The 21,808-nt window shown below is 44.1% G+C and overlaps 1 protein-coding gene across 2 annotated transcripts in view; it reads right to left on the bottom strand.

Annotated features, from left to right (window-relative positions):
- LOC147750916 (arylsulfatase A-like) overlaps positions 1–21,808 on the bottom strand; it is a 254,515-nt gene that overhangs the window by 197,105 nt on the left and 35,602 nt on the right. For both annotated transcript variants that reach the window (XM_086918825.1, XM_086918826.1), the window contains exon 2: positions 5,886–6,427. In XM_086918825.1, coding sequence (XP_086774951.1) covers positions 5,886–6,118 — 233 coding nt within the window. In that variant the 5' untranslated portion in view covers positions 6,119–6,427. The remainder of the gene's footprint in view (positions 1–5,885; positions 6,428–21,808) is intronic.

The following is a 21,808-nucleotide window of genomic DNA, read 5'->3' as shown; positions in this document are numbered from 1 at the left end:
CCCACAGAACACAACCTGCATTTTTAGAGATGGAACACAATCAACAATTAAAATCACCTCCTGATATGACAACATATTGCCCCTTAAATCCATCCAGGACCATACTAAGGGCCGAGTCAAGCGAGTCCACTATTAGTGTTCCTACAGCTAAAATTGTTGTGATGAAAATTAATCAATACAATAACTTGAGATGCAATGGAAGACAAGCAAATTCTCTGGAAACAGGGGAGATTTAGGTAAGTTTTAACTATCTTGTCAGCAAGAGACTAGGATTAGCAAGCCCCCTCTATGGTGTCCTGATGTTGATGGAGTAGCCGGTGTGAATACGGAGTAGAACTCATTAATATGTAGGTTGCTGTAAAACCATGCCTCCTGTAGGCAGACAATGTGTTGGTCCATTATCATGCCAGTCCAGTTAACGTGATTTAAATTGTTTGCAATACCAGCGATGTTCCAGAAGAGCAGTTCGTATATGACACGGCTGGCCTGGTACATAATTTATAACTTAAGGCTACCCCAGTCACTTTTGGCTGAGGAGGGTTTTGCGAAACAGCCTGATTAAAATTATTATTGAATCTCAAATCCCCATTGTCAGGATTGTCACTGTTACAATCTGTTGTCAATAACTTGTGCATTGGACCTGGAGTTTATGAAGCAACAGTTTACCAGAGAGTTCAAACCTGCGGCCATAGAGCCGCTACTAGCCTACCTTACTTTCTGCCCGCAATCTTGTTCATGCAAGGACCTATTACTTGCACCAGTTAATAATTTGTTCAATCCAAGTCAATCAAATCTGCTAAGAGGGACTAGAGATTCTGGGATGAGATAGTAAATAGACCAGGTGCTTGGAATTATATCTCTGTAGAGGGTCTTGCATCTAGGGTTCTTTGACGAAGCGCTCAGACAATAAATTGTTTTATTCTTTAGTCAGATTTGCATATAGCCAGGTTCTGAGCTGGGATGGTGCAGTGAGATAAATAACAGTGATGGATCAAGCCCTGATCTTTGGACTGGGTAAGAGTGGTCTGCTTAATTCAGACACTCTGTTCATCACCACCCCCTTTTCTGAATCGTTTTTGGCCACTATAGGTGTGGCAGGGTATACTCAGACATGAGTCCCTTTCTCACTGCACCATCAGGATTCAAGCAAGCCGGGCCGAAGACGGCTGAAATGCCAGAAACCGGTCCCCGGTAGCTTGTCTCCTTTCTGGTGAAGAATTAGCTTGGTAGTTTAGTCTGCCCTGTTCCCATGATGCACTGGGCCAGGGCCAGACTGATTTGCATATAGCCAGGTTCTGAGCTGGGATGGTGCAGTGAGATAAATAACGGTGATGGATCAAGCCCTGATCTTTGGACTGGGTAAGAATGGTCTGCTTAATTCAGACACTCTGTTCATCACCACCCCCTTTTCTGAATCGTTTTTGGCCACTATAGGTGTGGCAGGGTATACTCAGACATGAGTCCCTTTCTCACTGCACCATCAGGATTCAAGCAAGCCGGGCCGAAGACGGCTGAAATGCCAGAAACCGGTCCCCAGTAGCTTGTCTCCTTTCTGGTGAAGAATTGGCTTGGTAGTTTAGTCTGCCCTGTTCCCATGATGCACTGGGCCAGGGACAGACTGATTTGCATATAGCCAGGTTCTGAGCTGGGATGGTGCAGTGAGATAAATAACGGTGATGGATCAAGCCCTGATCTTTGGACTGGGTAAGAGTGGTCTGCTTAATTCAGACACTCTGTTCATCACCACCCCCTTTTCTGAATTGGAATCCGTCTAGGCACTGCACCCAAAGTTTATGTTGTCCAACAAATGCACAGATCCTACGGATTAATGGGAACTACACGACAGTACATGCTTTGGATGTCCAAAGTGTTCCAAATATAGGGATTTCAGGACTGTGACACGATATAGATCTCAAAACCCCGGTATGTTTTGGTATCCAGTCACCTCAAATCATTTGAGCTAGCAATGAAAATAGAACTTCACAAACTGCAATTCTTTTGTAATTTACAAATAAGAAATGCCTTAAGAGCTGCCACGGTATTATTTTCATAACTTTTAATTTAGCAGTTGATATATTTGCCTAAAAACAGCAGTTGCCCCCTCCTCGAGCCTCACAGCCCCACCCCCGCAATCGCATTTAGATGTGGAGGAACCCAGGGTTTCAGATGACAGAGCCGTCAGAAACCCTTGATCCGACTGCCCAGTCACCTCTAGACCACCATTGTGATGGTTTCTTACCCTCTTTAGGGCAGGTGAGTGTCATTGACTTCACCTGCTAAGGACCACCATTCAAGACAACATTAAATGACCCTGAAATACAAGCAGAAACCCTCATGTTTCACTGGGTTATTGGGGTTTTCCTTTTCAGAAAAAGGGTAACAAAGTCCAGCATTGGTAGGTACATTTGAAAATCAAAGAAAAATGCTGAATAAAAAACGTGGCCCTGCTCACACTAGTATTCCCAAAAGTGCATCTACCGTGCCTGCTGCAAACCGAAGGTACAGAGATCAGGCAGGTGGGAATAGCTGACTACAGTGGTTGCTTCCTCTCAAGTGAAGCAGAGGCCAAAGCCTCTGTTACCTAGTGCACCAGCTGGCAGACAGGCTCCTACCATGGTATAAATGATCCTCCCAGTCTTCCCTTTCCTGACAAGAAGGTACCCAGCCCAGATTCATCAGACCTGTTGACCTTTTCCAAGGCTATGCAAACTAGGTTTGTGTGAGGCTTTTTTCTATTAACATCGGATAATTTATTTTGCACATGTTATTGAGGCAACATTAGTAGTAAATTGCTATTCTGCTTAGCAATGTTGAAGGCTATTGCCTGTCCTGGAGAATAAGACAGAATAAATTCAGTATAAGTGAAGAGATATGCTCTTGATTTTCTTTCTTTGGCCCAGAAGGAGACGCTTACTATAAAATATAAAGCATACGTTTGATATGATAATTAAGCACTTATCTATGTACTTATACTAAATCTAATGGACCTCTAGCCATCAGCTCCCTTGGACGGGTGAGCAGCATAGAGTTAAATCGACATGACCACCTCTCTTTAGTAACAACTACTGAAAAGTTCCAGTTCGAGACTTTAACAAGGCAATCTAGTTTCTCAAGTTAAAAATAGAATTGGATTATTTTAAGGCGCTCACCGCATAACAAGGGAAGCTCATCATTTATTCAATATTAATTTATAGAATATACATTGTACCTTTTTAAAAGTATATTTTTCGTTTTTTGTTTTATATCTCAGTTGCTACATGTGATTTACACTGAGCTTGAGAAGAGGTTAGGAAATTGGTTACAATATGTCTAAGGGAACATTAAGTTGGAGCCATAACCATGGACAGAAACATAATTAACAGAAGGCATAGTCAAAAACTTTAGTGAAGTAGGTCAAAAGTACAAAATCAGAGAGTTGGATGGTTATACAAAAGGTAGCAATGTGGACTACGCAGGAGTATGTCATCCAGAAATAGGCTACAGAAACATAACCCTATCAAATTGCTTTATAACACATTGACAATTACTGGGTCGTGTGTTATTCTTTTTAGGTCTTGCGCTTAGCGTTGCAGTTCGCAGCACTGCTCGCGCAGTGCAAGACTTCATGTAAGGAGTTCTGAAAGCTAACCAAACGCTTGTGTGTGTTGTTTTGCTTTCGCCGGCGGCAATTGGTTTTAGCGTGTTTTTAAAAAAAACATAAGGCACGAAATTGGGCAAAGGCGGGAGCATGTCCCGCCTTTGCTCCGCCCATTCCCATTGGTGTCTATTACGCGCAGCAGGGCGCGTTCGCCTCGCTGGTGCGCTCCCTCACCCCCGCTCCTCTGTGGTGCACGCGCACCACTGGTTATCTCCTGTGTGTAAGAATTTTTTTACCTTTATTTATTTCTTGCAAGAGAGGTGAGTGCAAACTCCTGCGGCTTCCCTTAGCTGGGATAATGCGAGGAAGTGAAGGTTGTCAGTCTGAAGACTTTGCTGATCTCACTCCTTAATCCTGGTTAACCACTGGTTACGGCCGGCCACAACTATCAAAAATAAACCAAGCTCCTCATTAACACCTCCGCAGGTCTTCTTGGCGCCTTCCACATACATGCCTAAAGCTTGTCTCAGCTCACAGACCTGTTAAAAAAAGGATTGGGTTCAAACTTGCTAAACGATGGTGCCCTGCGGTACCCCAAGAGTGGGACTAGAGGAGTGTTAAGGGCCTCCAAAGGGGGGCTGTCCGTGCCAACCTTGGTCTTGCTGGCAGATGTGACGTATGTTTGCTTATGCAGAGGAATCTTGTGAATGAGCAATGGCCTTGTGTAACCATCCCACAAAGTTCCCTCTGCCTACTTAAAGTCCCCCCTCCTCCTGTCCTCCATTCCCCCCTTCCTCCTGTCCCCATTCACTCTTCCATCTCTGTTCTCGACCTTCTCTGCCCCCCTACCTTCTTCATGTAGTCGCCCTTCCCTCCTCCTGCCGTTCCTTCTCGGGCCCTCCTCCTGCCCCCACCATCTCCCTCCTCCTGCCTCTCCCTCTCTCCTCCTGCCCCCACTTTCTCTCCTCCTGCCCCCACTCTCCCTCCTCCTGCCCTCTCATTTCATTTCTTCTACCCCCCCATGCAAGAGAGCATGGGTGAAGCAGGTGACTCGTCGCTCATAGCCCACCCACCCCACCCCCGTCCAGCCCCCCTTCTTCCTCCCGGGCCCCACACTTCATTCTCTTGGCTTAAAAGGTCACACAATGTTTAATTTCTAAAAGTGTATGTTTTTTCCAGCATCTACTGGACACTGTCTAACTCTAACCCATCACATCTCATGGGCTCTGGGCAGGTCCCGGGGGCTGGCGGCCGCGCGCTCACAGCCACAAGGGCCCCTGCCCCCGCCCCTACGAGAGGCCAGTTAAGTGTCAGATGTCCTGGTTGCATTACAGCAACAGGTTAGCCCAGGTGCTAGCCACGGCCGCCCACCGCCCCATCCACGCAGGCCTGCTCCATGCGGGCATCAGCAGCCTGGCCAGATTGCGAGAGTCCCGTATTTTATGAAACATGGTATTTCAGCTCGTGGAAAGGTCAGGGGAGAATTCTTAACAAGCATTTGCAAAGCAATAAGTCTCGCATTTAACAAGTTTGAGCTATTGATAATGTAAATAACAATGCTTTTTATTTATGTTTTAAAACCCAAAACGTAAATAAAAGGCATTTGCAACGCTATTAGCCTAAACTTTTGAAACTGTGAGACCTATTGCATTGCAAATGCCTGTTTGTTACATGGCCAGCAAAGATATTCTCTTTACCTACACGGACCTCAGAGAGCCTGTGCCTTGGCACTGGCTTAGCTTTCTCTGGAAAAAATACACAAATATGCTAAGAGAAAATGTGAAAAAACACCACACAACATTTGGTGCCCAATTCCAAAGATCTGCAGCCTGAAAACACAGGTTATGATGCCTGGTAAAAGACATTTCATCATCTAAGGCGATGCAAAAAATATAGGCTGTTACAATGGTATAGCTTAAATACACTAAGCATAAACACGTTGGCACAGTAATACCGCATAAACAATAGGTTTATTTTCAGGTACCTTCATGCCTTTAAACTTCATAGGTCTAATCACTGAAGCCAACTGCTCACTACTGCAATGTAATTGTTTACTGGAAACATAACTGACTGAGAAACCATTAAAGTTCACCTGTTTAGACATCTGGAGCTTTACATCCTTCCATTTTAAGGTAGAACGTGAACGTTTCGGAGGATAACTTGAACACAAAAAACAATCCCAGAAGGGAATAAGGCTAACATTCACACTCTTGACAATCATATACAAATTCAGGAAGCCAATGTGGACATTATTAGGAGACGTGTGTTTATAGTAATGAGTGGTGAGCAGGAGTGCAATGGTACATACCTGGAGGGGGTACACACTGAACAGCTGGTGTAGAAATCAGTGAACCTCAGTCCTCGAGCTGCTAACTTGTCCAGGTTTGGGGTCAAGGAGGAAGGGTGACCATAACAACCCAGATCACCGTAGCCCAAATCGTCAGCCAAAATCAACACAATATTTGGTGGCGTAGCTGTGGTGCACGCCAGTACCAGACACAAGAAGAGGAGAAATTGCTGAGCTGCCATCGCTGCCTCCATCTCATGAATAAAAGGACAGGTTCCACAAGAGAGGAACTGTGCACTCTGATTACAGCACTCTTGGTAATCGCTAATCGCAGGAAAACACAAGACTGATCTTTGATCGCCTTCAGTTATAAAAGAAAAATGCTCTGCAAAGAAGGTGAACGGAAGCAGCTCATGATGTCCTGGAAGGGACGGTGCTGGAAAGGTCTTGGAAGAGAGGCAGCATGGGATGGCTTTAGATGAAGGGGCATCAGCTGCTCCTCATATGGGCGAATGAACGCGGTCTGCAGATTACTCTTCAAGAAGTAGAGGTGATCCCACAGCCTGGCAGAAAGAACAAAAGCGGTCATTAAAAATGATGTGTACAAAAGTCATTAAAAACATTTGTAAGAGGCAAACGGTACACATTAGTAGAGGAGCAAGTACTAGACACAGAAGAAATCGACGAAATTGATGTTGCTAAGTTATGAACGATGTGTCAAGCAACTCCTGCAGTGCAGGGTGTAGTGGGATCAAAATGTCTACTTTTGTCCCTCAACAGAAACCATATGGGTGTAGTTATTAGTATTTTCAACAGGTACAAGGCCCATTCTGCTATCCTAGTTCTGTGAGATGTTTTGAAAAGTTACACATTTCAACATTATGTCTCATAAATGGTTTTGTGTGTTTAAAGTTTGATCAAATCGAGTTGTTCATAGCCCAGGGCCACTGGAATTATGTGCGTTTGCAGCTGCAGCTTTCTCCACAGAATTATGGATTTGTCACATTTGCCACAAAATCCATCATCTGCTGCATAATCTATAGATTGCAGCAAAAAAATGGTCTCCAGCTCAAACGTTACAAAAACGGGGCAGCACGTGCTGTCGCGCAGTGAAAGGCCCTTCACAAAGATTGACTAGTCACCTTTCTGTTGTTTCATTCTGTATTTGGGTGTCAAGTTGGCACTAATGAGATGAAATCTTTGCACAGAAAGTGTTTGCGTGAAAACATGCTAAAATAGTAATACAGAATGTGTGAAGTTCCGACCTATAATTTAGCTTTTCTTGCTGCATAATTTAGCTACCCTCTACCTCCCCTGCCCCGTAACTACAGTGGTCCTTTTCATAACAGAACAGTATGAATTCTGGCATTAGTTGCATGGCCATTACTGGAAGTTATGTGTTTCGGGAGATTTCTTAATACATAGACCTAGGCACGTTACAACGTCATTCGGATTTTAACAAGTCACTTAATGGAAGAAAGAATGAAAATTTGTAAAGCGCAGTTGAACGCCCATATGGTGATATCAACTGTAAAATAAATAAAACGATTGCAGATTTTCCTTCAACCGACGAGAAACTTGGGAGCCTATTCCACAGATATGCAGCAGCCACTGAAAAGGACTTTCCACATGCTCTTGCCCAAGAAATCAGAGAAATTACTAAAAGCGATAACTTATCCGATTAAATACCTGCCACAACTATAGATCCTGGGAGCAACCATTGCAGCAATAGCATAAAGCTTTAAATTGTACTCTTCTTTCAAATGGAAGCCAGAAGGGTCCGGCGAGCGTTGGATACCATGTCAAATTGACCAAGGTTTAAAAAAATGTCCTAACTGCAAAGTTCTGGATGAGTTGACGCTTACCCAGTGATCTGCTGGAAGTCCTAAATAGCAGGCACTGGCATAATCCAGATGTGCGTGAAAGGCTGAATTAGACAGCAGGGCTCTCAAAGCAGTGAGTATGAATTGGAAGACTTTCCAATGGACTTTACGCTTAAGAAAACACGCTGCAAATACGGCATTGTTTGTTGACCATATTAAAGACTTTATCAATAAAAAAAAACTAATTTCTTGACTTTCTCAGCTGGAGAGGGTCTGAGGATAACCGGCCACATTGAAGGGACCCTGAGACTATTTCTGCCAAGAATAAGGACCTTGGTGTTAGATCTATTTAATCTTATGGAGCGGCAGTACATCCAATGTACAACTGCTAATAAGGAATTTGACAGATCTTCATGTGTCTCCTGGACTGTTTTATCAAGTCTTCGGATAAAATGGCATTGTTCAAATATGACACTATTATTATGCAAAACCCTCCAATATTGTTGGGTAAAGGTCGCTTCCAAGAAAGAACTGGTTACAGAGCAGACCTTGCAGAATGTCACATAAGGAAAAAAACTGCTGCGGATCGACAGGATGGCGATATAATACAGCATTTCATGTTATAAAAACAAGATTTAAACCAGTCTAGGGCAGGAGGGCTACCATGATCCAGATTTAGCCTTAAATTGTTCCAGTTGCCTCGGTGAGATGACAGGCAGAGAAGGCTCCTCCTACTATGGGTCTATGCAACAAGACTGTGCTTCAAGTCAGCTTAAATAACTAGGTTTGCGACTACTGCGCATGAAAGAAGAGAGCCTTGTGAGCTCAGCAGTGGCCCCCTTCACCCTCCGCACAACAGTTTGGGAAAGGAATCACAAGATAGATATCTTCATTCAGTGCCCCCCCCCCCCCCCCCCACATCCCAGTTTGAGAACCTGAGCAGCCCAGAAAGTAAGGTCAGGGAAAAGTTGGTCAGAACAGGCGGCTTTTGCTGGGCAATTTCACATTTTAATCTGTTGTTTATGTGTGCATGCCTGCATAACTTTCATTTTTTTAAACGACACATAAATGTCAAAAGAGTAACCCTCCGTAAAAGACAAGCAAAAAAGATAAAAGGTTGATTCAAAACCTAGCTTAGGTGTAGCATGATAGCATGTTTTTACTGGCTTTAAATTAGGCCTTCCCTGCAGTGTTCAACAGGAACTGTATAGTGTGTGTTGGGACAGCGCCCAACCAAGATTGTGGGCTGAGCAGCAGCTCCCTTTCCCCTCTGCACAACAATTGTAGGCTAATTGATTGGGCATTTTGCCAGAGTCATCCGAGCAGACCTTCCTCTTCCCCTCCCACCTGCATAGTCCCTTAAGTTTAAATTGATCTGCTCTATCCAGCTAGAGTTGGTTGTAGGACATAGGGCCTGGTTTCCAAATGGTCCACAGGGATAGTGTTCCTATTGGTTGTAAGGTTTAGTTCTTGGTCTCCTATTCATTCCTAGCGTTAGTGTTCGTATTGGTTGTAGTACTTGGCCTCTTATTGATTCCTAGGGCTAAGGTTCCAATTAGATCGAAGGTTCAGGGCTTGGCAGCCGATTGGTTCATAGGGCTACTGTTCGCTTTTGCTCTAGGGTTTAGGGCATTGTCTACTTTTGGTGGCTCGGGTCCTATTGGTTGTACCGTTTAGGGTTTGGCCTCCTTTTGGTTCATACAGTTAGGATTCCTACTAGGGCTAGGGTTCCAATTGCCCCAAAGATTTCGGACTTTACCTCCTATTGTTTGATAGGGCTAGGGTTCCAATTGACTGTAGGGGTTAGGGCTTGGCCTCCTAATGATTCCCATGGTTAGTGTTCCTATTGGCCCTAGGACTCAGGATTTACGTTGTAACTGTTTCCGGGGCCCAGGGCTCCCATTGACCTGGGTCACCTTATTACTAGGGCTATGTAATACTAAGGTTTAGGGCATCTAGGTAAAAGGTGCTATCGGTTTGGGTCTGGAAAGGGCCTACGGTCAAAAATACTGCATCTCTACCATGGGAAGTTCAGGTAAGCAACCAGATAGTTAAAACATCTTTAACCATTACTACTCTCTAAATACTGCCTATAACAATTGCATACCCCTCATATACATCCAATTAGTGACCATAATTACTATTAAAGCATCCCAAATCAATCACATAACCCCAACAGCACAGAACCAATCAAAAACAACATACCAACTCTAAAATCACAACCCAAAGTACTAACAAACACAACTTCACTTGGCAAAAGTACAGTAAAAACCAAGGAAATGCGTAAACGTATGATCACTAATTGCACCTTTCCCTAGAACCCTCAACACCTATTCCAACCAACAGACAACACCACTACCCTACGCAAAAAAACACATCTCAAGCTCCTCAATTCTTTACCCAAACAACCTATCTTCGAATTCAACCCGAAGCTGCAACCAGACTACCCCAACCGACCAACCCCAAATTCCTAATTACCCTGCTCCTCGGATTCGAACAGCATTAACATGTGGATACAAATATTACCATAATTGCTGACAATGCCCCACAATGATCCATAAAATTATGGCACTTTAAACTGGCAGCAAAAGGGTTTGCTCTGCAGGGGGTTGGGCCTGCTTATCCCAAAGACAAAATAAACTTGAAAACTTGTTGCCCTTGACTCCAAACAATAGGTCCTGGGCTTAGGGCTATAGGAATTCCACACCAGTGCAGCTGATAGATCGATAGCGACAGAATTTTAATAAATACAAAAGGTCTCAGGTAACGTCAAAATTTATTTGGGACCTAATTCATAAAGAAAGTTACAACAGTACTCCTATGGTATATGTCCTTGCTTACATTAGTGCAAATTTATGGCTTTCAGGAATCCACAAGAATTTAAAGAAGTAGGCCAGGAAATCGTACTCCTATTAAATATTTGTCAACTGCATTTTAGCACGAGCACATATGCATGTGTATATTTGCTCATGTGAAAATCTGCTGAGTGTTTATAAGTTCACTTTCCCTCAACCCCTTTTTCCCCAACCTTAGAAGTTTTACTTCTGACCTTGTCAGGAGTATGTTCCCAACCTATCTCAGTTTGGGAAAATATTAAAGAAGAGCTGGTGTAAACCCCTAAAACGTGTAAGTTTACACGGGCTCAAAGGCATTCCTTCCCTGGAACTATTGTTATCGATCAACCACATGTTTATGGTGTAAAAGTAGTCCTCAAAATTTGAGTTGTAGAGGTCGTCGGGTCATCCACTTTTTTTTTTAAATGATGCGGGTGTCCTGTGCGTACTGGCAACATGAGGTTGAATGATTCAATCAGATTAAATAAGGGGGTTAGGTAGATGTTAAATAATAGCGGGGATATGATTGACCCTTGAGTCACACCACAGTGTTAGGTGTGAGAAGCTGATGTGAAAGTTGGTAAGTAAACTCTGGGGTGTGGAATTTAATAGAACATCTTTGTGTCCATGCGGAAGAATATTTCATAAATCTTGTTCTGTAAAATAAATCCACTTTTCCGTTTGGTGCCAAACAGTGTGGCGACAAATTATGGCTGCAACCTCTTTATATAAGTGTTTCGATAAGTCTCCCTGATTATGCCATGGTTCGTATTGGATCAGAGTTTGAATACTAGCAATTCTCTTATTTTGCAACACTTTTTGAAGATCTACACACTTCGGCTAGAGGTAGTGGGAATCCATCTAAAACTCAACACTTCAAAGACAGAAATCATGACCTGCGGACAATGGCAAAAATAACAGTCTACCACTATATAGCCCAAGGAAAAGGCCCCTCCAACTTGACATCAAGAGAAATCAGAAACCTTGGTGTAAGGGTGGATTTAAATATATCCTTGATATCACATGTTAATGTCACAAAGAGTCCCTGGTAACACAATGAAAACACTGTGTCGCATCTTCTAACACCTTGGCTACCAACTGTAACTGCAAGCCATCCTCACACTCCTAATCTCCAAGCTTAACTATGCTTGACTAGGCCCAACCACATTCATCATACTCAAAATACAATTCATCCAAAACGCGGCTGCATGCCTTCTACTCTGTCTTCACCCAAGTACCTGAGTCCTGCAATCAGTCACAGGCTACCAGTAGCTATATCTATCTTTATTTGATGATTAATTTAAACCATTACAAAATTCACTATGAAAAAAACACAGTGTTAGCAAGTGAGCATTTAAATGTATTAATACATGAAAAAAATATACATAATTAAAAGTGTCAGAGCCTGCGGGTTAAGCAGATATGTCGTAACATTACAAAACTTGGCAAGCCCCTAAAATGAATGCTGTATAAAGTGCTGTTTTAAACTAGACCTCACACTGGTAGCAGGTGTGTAGGTGATCAGAGGAGCACAATGACATTATTTGGGTCTCTGGATAGCATAAGGCCGATAAGGTGCACAGCTGTCTAGTCACCTGGAAGGAATAAGGTATGTAGGGCTACCAGTAGTTTAGAAATAAAATGTTTACCACTTATCATAGGAAATCCATATGAGGCACTGTGCTCTCAGTACAAGTTGCCAAGCTCTAGAACTTGCTACAAGCCAACATTCGAAGCATGGCTCTTTCCACCAAATATTGTTTTAAAAAGATATTGTGCTACCATGATATTGTGGGGAAAATATTGAGGACCAAAATTTCAACAAGATTAGACTATATCAGCAAGAATCGGCTTACTACTGTGAAATGTTAAGAAATTCCCAATTAGGTAATCTTTTGAATGAAAACAAGTTCCTCAAGAGGAACACTTTTCATCCAAAACCTTTAATTATAATTGTTTTTTTGTTTGGGGGTAAATCTGACAGTTATTAAAGTTGGACATTTTTTTAGGGCTTCATGGCCATAAACATTTTACAAAGCAGCATCAAGAAACTGGCAGTCCCGTGCTGCCACCTGCGGCCTGCAGGAAGAGGCATGCGCCAGCTGTAGGCAGCTGTAGAGTGGTTTCTGGGGAATGCACTGCTTACTTTGCAGATGGTCAGCGGTGGGTGAGGAGACTGGGCCCTTGAAGTGCGGAGAGGCCGCGGTAGGCAGACTTACCCAGTAACATCTGAAACAGCCTGGTGCCCGGCAGCCTCCCAGGAGTGGCAAAGAACTACGCTTACCCGGCCATGCATGCTGCTGGGCTTCGCGCAACTTGTCGCTAAGGAGGCCAGAGCTAAGACCTGTGAAACCTTTTCAACTACATTGGCCTGGGAGACCACGATCAAGTGGTTTAATTGAGCAAGATAGGTCAGGACTCGCTTCTGCGTGTGCCTTGAGCCACACTGGCGGTGTGGCCCAAATGAGGTCCGCAGGGGCCTGTGGTGGGCAGTGTTGGGGTCTTCTCTCTTGGAGGCACAGTGAAGCTTCCCCAACAGAGCTGAATAAACAATGGGGGAAGAATGGTGATGCAGCCCCCTAGCAACACTTGACTCCCTGGACCTCTGTGCCTGGGGTGCACCTGGCTGGGCACAGTCGCCCTTGCTGCCTTGTACCCTTCTCCCTTCTCCCCCTCCTTGACTTGCTAGTGGGCGGCAGCTGTGCGCTCCCTCACCGGGACCTTGAAGGACAACTTGACAATATATTCATCAGCTGCGAGGCCGAATCAATCCCAAAACTGAAAGCCTGATCTCAATAACCTAGATGACACGCTCCATAGAATGCAATCCATGTCACTTTGTTAACTACCACTGTCCATTATGTTGGGCAGGGATGTGAAATTCCTATAGCCCGACGCCCAGGACACATTGTTTGGGGTCAAGGGCAACAAGTTTTAATGTGTATTTTGTCCTAGGGACAAGTAGGCCCAACCCCCTGCAGCACAAACCCTTTGGCTGCCAGTTTCCAGTACCACATTAAGGATCAGGGAAGGGCACTGTCTGGAGGTAAGTTAATATTTGTGTGCATGTGTTAATGCTGTTCAAACTGGTATTTATGGTTCATTATTTGAAAGCCTTTATTATTAGGGTGAGCGCTCTAAGTAAATGTACGTTCTGACTGCACTACTGACAGTGGTTCCAAGTATGAAAATGTGTACACACGGTTTCAAAATTTAGCAACATGAGGCTATGCATGATGCTCACAGAATGCTCTCTGATTAGATGCAAATATTTGCAGAAGCTTGAAAGCAAGATTAATGTTTCTTTGCTTTCAATATAACATGCTCCTAAAAAATGAAAGTAGGGAAAAAAACATTTTGCTAAACTACTGTAAAATTCCAGGTACCATTTCTTTGCAGCGTCATTTAGTAAAATGTGTTGATGCATGCTAGTATTTGCCAAAAATATTCATATTGGAAAATTTGTGTAACCAGTTTCAATAAGATTATGGGAAACAAAAATAAACAAGCCTTTGCAAAGCCAGTAGGTCTGACATTGGTGGTCAGCTTTTTAGTTTTGGCAATGCGTAACTTGTTCTGGCATGGCTTTTGTAAAACCTTATTGATGTGAGAGCTGCCGGGCCCTCACCATTATAACAAACATTGGCAAACGCAACAAAAAATTTGGTCTTAAAAAAGCACACCCTGCCACATTAGTTACTGGCACTGAACAAAAACAACTTTGTGTACAATATGCTCCTTGTGAAAGAGCAGAATGCTGTCATTCACAGTGAAGCCAGCCGATTCTGAGAGAGAGAGAATTTTAATAAACACAAAAGGTCATAGTTAACGCCAGACCAAATTAGGGGCCCAAGTTAATAAAGAAAGTCTCAAAAGTGCACCTTTGGTATATGGCTTTCGGGAATTCACAAGAATTTACATTAGTAGGGCAAGAAATTGTACTTCTACAAAATATTTGTGAACTGCATTTCAGCATGAGCAAATATCCATGTGTAGATTTGCTCATGTGAAAACCTGGATGTTTGAAAGTTCATTTTCACTCCAACTACTTTTTCCCCAACTCTGAAAGAAGGTTTACGTCTGCCACTCTCAGGAGTAAATTTCCAACATTTCTCAGTATGGGAAAGATTAGAGAAGATTTGTTGAAAACCCGTAAAACATGCAAGTTAGTATGTTTGCACAGACTCAAAAGGGTATTCCAACGCTGGAACTACTGCTTACCCCCATCATCAGTCCCAGTATGTAGCTCTCCGGAAACGTGGCAACATAAAAAGATTACTAGTATTCAAACACTACTATAGTATATGCCCTGGTATAATCAGAGAGTCTATATAAGAGATCTTATATAATGAGACGGCTGCCATAATTTGTGGCAGCACTACATGGCACCAAAGGGACAAGTGGATTTTGTTCCAGGACAAGTAGATTTATGAAGCAACCTGCCTCATGGACAAGTAGATATTTTAATAAATTCCACACCCCTGCCCAAGTTGGGGGCTCGCCACTAAATATGAATAAGTGACATCCACTCTCTGGCCAGTGCCTTTGTGGCACTGCTTCATTTGGGGGGATGCTACCAGCCAAGAACAGATCACAAGCGCCACTGAAACAAAGAAAACTTTTTAAACACACCCAGCCACTTACTTCTATGCCACAAGCTGCCAAGGCTACTGCCACCAGGAAGAAGGAGGAGTCACACTCTGCAGAAGACATAAAAGATTCTAAAATGGCTCTTGAAATGAAAATCAGGGATGTGGAGGCCAATGCAACCCTTCTGAGGCAATATCTTAGTAATGCTGTAGAGAGGGTGGCGGAAGCAGAGGGAAGGATGTCCAAGCTAGAAGACATCAAAAAGGAACTTTGCTCACCAGTAATACTCCTCAAGGTAGAATCTATAGATTTGACACTGTGTTGCGGAAGACATCAAGGGCCACTCCTGTAGAAATAATTTGTGATTCGTGGGCTTTCCAGAGGGGGCTGATCCTAATCTCTTCCGGTCTACCTGGCAGAGAACCATTATACCACACCAGGGCTTCTCACAGTGCTTCATACTCGAATGGGTAACACCGCGCCCTTGGCCCAACAAACTCCTCCTGGTGCTCCTACCCAGCTGAAAATTGCCACATTCTCCGCTTCCAAGATTACGCAGTGACTGACCGATTGCAGATGAGGAGAAAGGGAGATAGATCAGGCACCCTATCTGAATCATCCGAAGGAAACCCCACACTCCTAGAATGGACAGAATCAAAATATGTAAGAGACAGATCTCCCTGTGCATGCCTCGTCGTCACCCGCTCGGAGGCCGAGCTGGACATTACTGTGAAACTAGCATGATACCAGTGATCACCCCTTATACTAAGACACATTTATATTGATATAATATAGGAAGGTGGAAACGCTCTACTCCCTACTACTCAACTATGGCTCAAGGTTCTTCCCAAGGTTGGTACTCCTGCGGTGAGGGTTGCCTGTTCCTACACAAATACAGACCTTGGAGCGGCTTCTCTAACATAGTTATCAGAGCCAAAAGACCCCCAATGCAACACTTCACACTTGAGTAATCTAGTATTTGCTCAATTAGGGGAGTGCTTTGATTTTTTTTATTATTAATATTCTAGGGATACACTCAGCGGTGGGATTGTTTCTGTGCCACTCAAGTCAGTCAGGGGTATAGTTGTAGTTACTACACAACAGGCACTTCGTTGTTTGAAGTATTGGGATGGGGGACCCCAGGTGTGCCTCTTCCTCTCCTACTACTGGCCCAGGAATGATTTGAGGCTGCCTCTGGCTTGTGGATCAACAAACGGAAAACCATGCTCTTCCCACTTGTGGGTTTGGTGGAAAATAATGTGAGGCAACTCCCTGAGGTGGGATTGCATTGGAAGACAGAGACTTTCCCATAATTGGGGAACAGGATGGCTTATAACCAGAGGACCAATATGCCTAAAACATAGGCAGGCTTATACAAGGCCTTTGAGACTTGGTGCAGTTCTGGAACACACTCCCTTTCTCAATTATGGGTAGGATTGCCCTCAGCAAGAGATGTTTATACAGGCTTCAAAAGGCAATATAACTGATAAACAGATCTGAATGCAATTTTGATTTTGCTAGTCTGGGCGAGCAGGAGAAGTGTGGTTAATCTTTAAGTCAGATAAGGAAGAGAGGGGTTACGTCTACCTGCTCTTCAGTTATCCTATATGACAGGCCTATTGCAGTACACTGCGTTGTGGTGCGGTTAGAATTTGGGTTACTGGTGGACTGGGATATAAGCCCTGGTCAAGCAATAACCACAATCCTAGTCAATCCTGCACAAGCAAACCCTACATTATCCTGTGCTCACCCTGTGCTAGCTTGGCACAGAGCAGTTAGGCTTAACTTCGAGGGAATGTGTAAAGTATTTGTGCAACACTTCAAACAGTAAATCAGTAAAAACACCACACAAAAAGATTCCATACCAGGTTAGAAAAATATAGCTTCATTTAATAAATAAAACAAGATCAAAACGACAAAATCTTGAGATACGGAATATTGACGTTTTAGAGAAAAATAGCAATCAGAAGCAAAAAGGGCTACCAGACCAGGACAAAGTCAAAAGCTCAGGCAGACCGCATTGGAACCTAGGCCGATGGCTACAGGGACCCAGTTAGGCCGGCTGAACAAAAGTATGTTAATCCTGGTTGCAGAGTGTTGTGTGGATCTCCGTTCCTAGATGCGACAAGACTGCGTTGCAAGGTCCTGACGCATCATTGTCGAGGATCCTGTCAATGAGGCTTGCAATGCAAAGGAAGGTGTTGAGGATGCGAGGCACAGCTAAGATGATGTGTCAGTTCCGATGAGCAATGAAGCTGCAGTGTGGAGGTTTGCCATCAAGGCTGCCATCGAGAAGGGATGCGAGGAGCTTGCACCGGGAAATGCGTTGTGCAGTGGCGGTTCCATAGGCAATGTGTCAGTCTAAAGATGTGGGATGCAGTGATGCAAATCTTTTGCGATGGGCCCAATGCACGCAACAGTGGCGATGCATCTGTTCTGCTCGAAGATGCAAAACTTAGCCGAGGAGATGCGTCATTTCTGCTTGGGGATGTGTCGCTCAGCGAAGGATGTGTTGATTCCACTGGACAAATACCTTAGGACCACTTCTAAGGGTATAGGACTGGGGTGGCACTAAATGGCAGGGTAGACTCACAGATTGCAGAGTCTAGGTGCAGGCGCAGTTTGGTTAGAAGTCTTTTATGTCCCAGAGACTTCAGATAAGGAGGCCAGCCAGCTAGCTCTTGGAGTAACTCTGGGTTCAAGTGGTGCAGGTACAGTCCCCTTAACCAGACAAGAGGGCAGCAGGTCAGCACAGTAAGGCAGGAGTTCAGCAAAGCAGCAGCCCAGCAGAGTGGCAGTCTCTTCAGCAGCGCAGCAGTCCTTCTTGGCAGGGTCTTCATAAGTCCAGATTTGTATTGAAGTGGTGGTGTCGGAGGTCGAGTGCTTATCCCCAGTTGTGCCTTTGAAGTGGGTGAGACATTAAAGACATGTCTTCGAAGTGTGCAGAATTCCTCCTTTTCTGCCCTGGCTCCAGACTCATCAATGGGGGGGTATGCAACCTTTTGTGTGGGGACAGGCCACAGCCTATTCAGGTGTGAGTGAGGCTGTGTCCAGCTCCTCCCACCCATCAAGGCACAACTAAGTTCCCATTGTCTGTGGCTGTCTAGAGGGAATACACAAAGCCCAACTGTCACCCATCCCAGACATGTGATCAGAGACAGGTAGCAGGCATCAAATGGCTAAAGTAAGAAAATGCCAACTTTCTAAAATTGGAACTTTCAGAACTGCAAATTAAAATTCGACTTCACAATAATTTTGAATTGTAAACTGGGATTCCAATGCAACCCCCTCAAGGCTCAACCACTGTGGAAACGGATATTGAGGAGCAACTGACCAAGACAGAGTGGATTAGGCCATGTGCGTTGGTCAATTGGATATTGTGTAGTGCTCGCTTTAAGCTAGCACATTTTTACTACCTATATCACACCTACCTTGCACCTCAGAAGCTTGAAACTATACTGACAGCAAGAGCCAAATCGTCCTCTCCTTGGCAGTGACCATTAAACACTGTCTGATGGGGCCAATAAAGAAAATCTTTGAGTACACCTCTATTTTATATTCTTTTCTTTGCCAATGAAACAGGACTTAAGATATTGTCCTGATAAATTATTTATAAGCACTACCAGGGCATAAATAGTATCCCTCGGTTGAGTCTGCTGGGGTGCCATTGTTCCTACCCCTGTGTGAGAGGTCGTCAAATGATGAAGCACGCCTTGATACGGTAAGGGTGAGCCGACCTCTAAAAAAACTTTTTATGACCCTCTGCTCTAACAAGTCGGAACTGCAACAGAAAACTTGTGACTATTATACTCTAGTTTTTCGGCTTATGGGATACCCCTCCAATTTGCGTTACACATATGGTAGAAAACGCCTCTCTAACATAATTCCTGCAATGATGACCATATTGAAGGCACATTGGATGGGACAGGAAGTTCACAGTTGAGACCCTGCCGTGGGTGGGTACCCGCTAACCCCAAATATTTGCTTTGGAATTATGCTTATTGCATCCTTGAATGCTCTGGCCCAGGGTAGCAAGAGTTTGCGACTGCCCTGAGGAGATCATATTCAACATATAGTGTGCACTTTCCCGGCTTACACACAGTGCAACTGTTTAAAGGTACGCTGCGCTGGAAACAGGAAAAGTGCATCCTTATCATAATAAGGCCATAGGATGTAAAGTTTAGTAGCAAGTAGTATAGTTAGGATGCCACAGGACCTTGTGCAAGTAAGGAAAATGACCCCTTTGATTGCTGTTGGGATAGTAAAATACTAGTTAAAGAGACTAGGGAACCCAAAGGTAATATACTAGGGACCTTGGGTGTTAGATTGTTACTAAAAACAAGGGTCCCTAGAACATGAGAAGTTAAAATGAGAATCAACATATGCTAAAAAGCCAATATGTTCATTGTCCAGCAGGCATCGTTCATAACACTGTCCTGAAGATGATACCACATATGTAAAGTTTTGGCATCGAAACATCGACACCCTTGTAATATATGTTTTCTAAATACTCACAATGTATTGCACAATGGTACCACAAATTAATCAAGTCTGTTCACTGAATACTAAGAAACAGACCGCTTCACTCGCTTTTGCATAAAAATTGTTGTTCTGTCATGTTGTCTGTGGGTTACAGGCTTCTGCCCCCTTGACATTACTTTTTATCCATTGTTATATTTCGCATTTGTAAAAATAAATTTCTGTCCAGCTGGACAAAGAACATATTGGCTATTTAGAGTAGGTTGATTCTCATTTTAACTTCTCATGTTCTAGGGATAGTAAAATACAGCAGCAATTTACTAGGCCGGGGCAACATTTTTGTCACCTCAGAGTAATCAAAGTAATTTCGGTAATCTCACGTTGTGATGAGGAATCACTGATAATTACGCCTGCTCACATAATTTAGTACAGGAACAAGTAATTTAGAGAGTGCAAGTGGATGCTTGTGCAGTTGTTCATGTTCTTTTACATTTAGCGCAATTCTACTTAGTACAAAATGCATCCTCTTGTCTATTTTGGATATGAGGATGCATTTTGCACTAAGAACATTTTAGTGCTATATGCTGAGAGTAAGTTGGGAGGAAAATCCTAGCTCAGCAATTTATCAAGCATGAGTGGCTGCTCACGCTGCTATTCAGGTTCTGTAGCATGTATTGCTATTTTTTAGTGCTAAATACGTGTTCAGGTACATTTTGGACGAAAGGGTGCATGTTTGCATTAAGAAAATAGCGTTAAATGCCTGGTTACGCTTCCTATGTAATTCCGAATAATTTTGCAGTAATTACATGGTTCAATTGGCTCTAATGCCACGGTACCTGCTGAACGAATGGAAGCTAGACTCCTGGTACTAGCATGAGCTCATACACAGTATATAAAACAAGCATTTACAATGCAATAGGTTTTGCATTGACGTGAGGTTGAGCTATTGACATTGCAAATAATGCCCTTTTTTTTAGCCCCTTCTATGCTGATGACGAGCCTAGGCTCGTCATGCAGCACGGTGCTCGTGTGCTGGTGACGAGCCTAGGCTCGTCATGAGCCGTGGAACGCTCACACGCGGGGCTAATTTCCCCGCTGTGCTGAGCGTTCCATTGCACGGGCGTGGTCATGACGAGCCCAGGCTCGTCACCAGCACACGAGCACCGTGCTGCATGACGAGCCTGGGCTCGTCATGAGCACAGCGGCGCCGTGCGCGGCCCTCCTCCCCCCCGCACCGCGGGGAAATTAGCCCCGCAGCGAAGGGGTTAAACATAAATAAAAGGCATTGTTATTTACAATGTCAATTGCTCAGACTTGTGTCAATGCGAGACCTATTGCATTGCAAATGCTTGTTTCCATTGGTGTCTAAATGAGCATCCTTATCTGTAGCTGCCCAATTATTCTGACCTAATTAGCTTGAGTGGGGGTGAGGCAGGTGGCGGTCTGCTCTCTGGGCGAACCACAACCAGGTGTGTTCTGTGCTGGAACAGTGGCATGTCAGCCGCTGCCCCGATAATTCACAGGGACATAGTTATCCGTGTAGCAGGTGCAGTGACGCCGGGGCAGACTGTAGAAAGAGCCACAGTCACCGTAACAAGGAACCTGTTGCAGGAAGTGGAGTGAGACACTGCTTCCAACTCTCCGTCACATATTTCTCCGGCCCCTCACGCCCGCCCGCCACCCTGGGGCACCCAAGGGCCGTGCGGGGTGTTATGGTGCCCTTTGAAAGGTTGTTTTATATCCTACAAATATGCCTGGTTTTTTTTACATAACCGCGTTATTGTAAATATAAAAACACTAATCAGAGGAGTCCTCGCATCAAAATCTCCCAGAACCATTTGTGGAAAATAGATGCCTGTGATGCCTTCACCTGTGGTATTCTCCTTTGAATCGCTAAACTCGCCCCATTTAACGTAAAAGAAATACGGGAGCACAAACCTCTATCAAAGTAGGGGGGGGGGGGGGAGGTCAGATTGACATGGTGTTCATCTAACAATGTGTCCACTGTATGGTCAGGTGAAGTGTAATAAATGAGTAAAATGACAACTTAACGGGTGCCGAAAAAGTCTGTATTCTTTCAAACCCAAGAAGGCAGCACCTGGCTCTGAGCCAAGAAAAAAAGGAAAACAAACAGATTTAAAGAGAAAAAAATGTGAGGGGAGGCGCTGAAACTGAGCGCACAATACCGGTGTCATGGAGGGGCAGAGATTAGGCCGGT

The sequence above is a fragment of the Lissotriton vulgaris genome, chromosome 1_1, assembly GCF_964263255.1.
Source record: "Lissotriton vulgaris chromosome 1_1, aLisVul1.2, whole genome shotgun sequence".
NCBI classification, from domain to species: Eukaryota; Metazoa; Chordata; class Amphibia; order Caudata; family Salamandridae; genus Lissotriton; species Lissotriton vulgaris.
The sequence above is the reverse complement of the archived record's forward strand: the minus strand, read 5'-3'. Positions and strand labels throughout refer to the sequence as shown.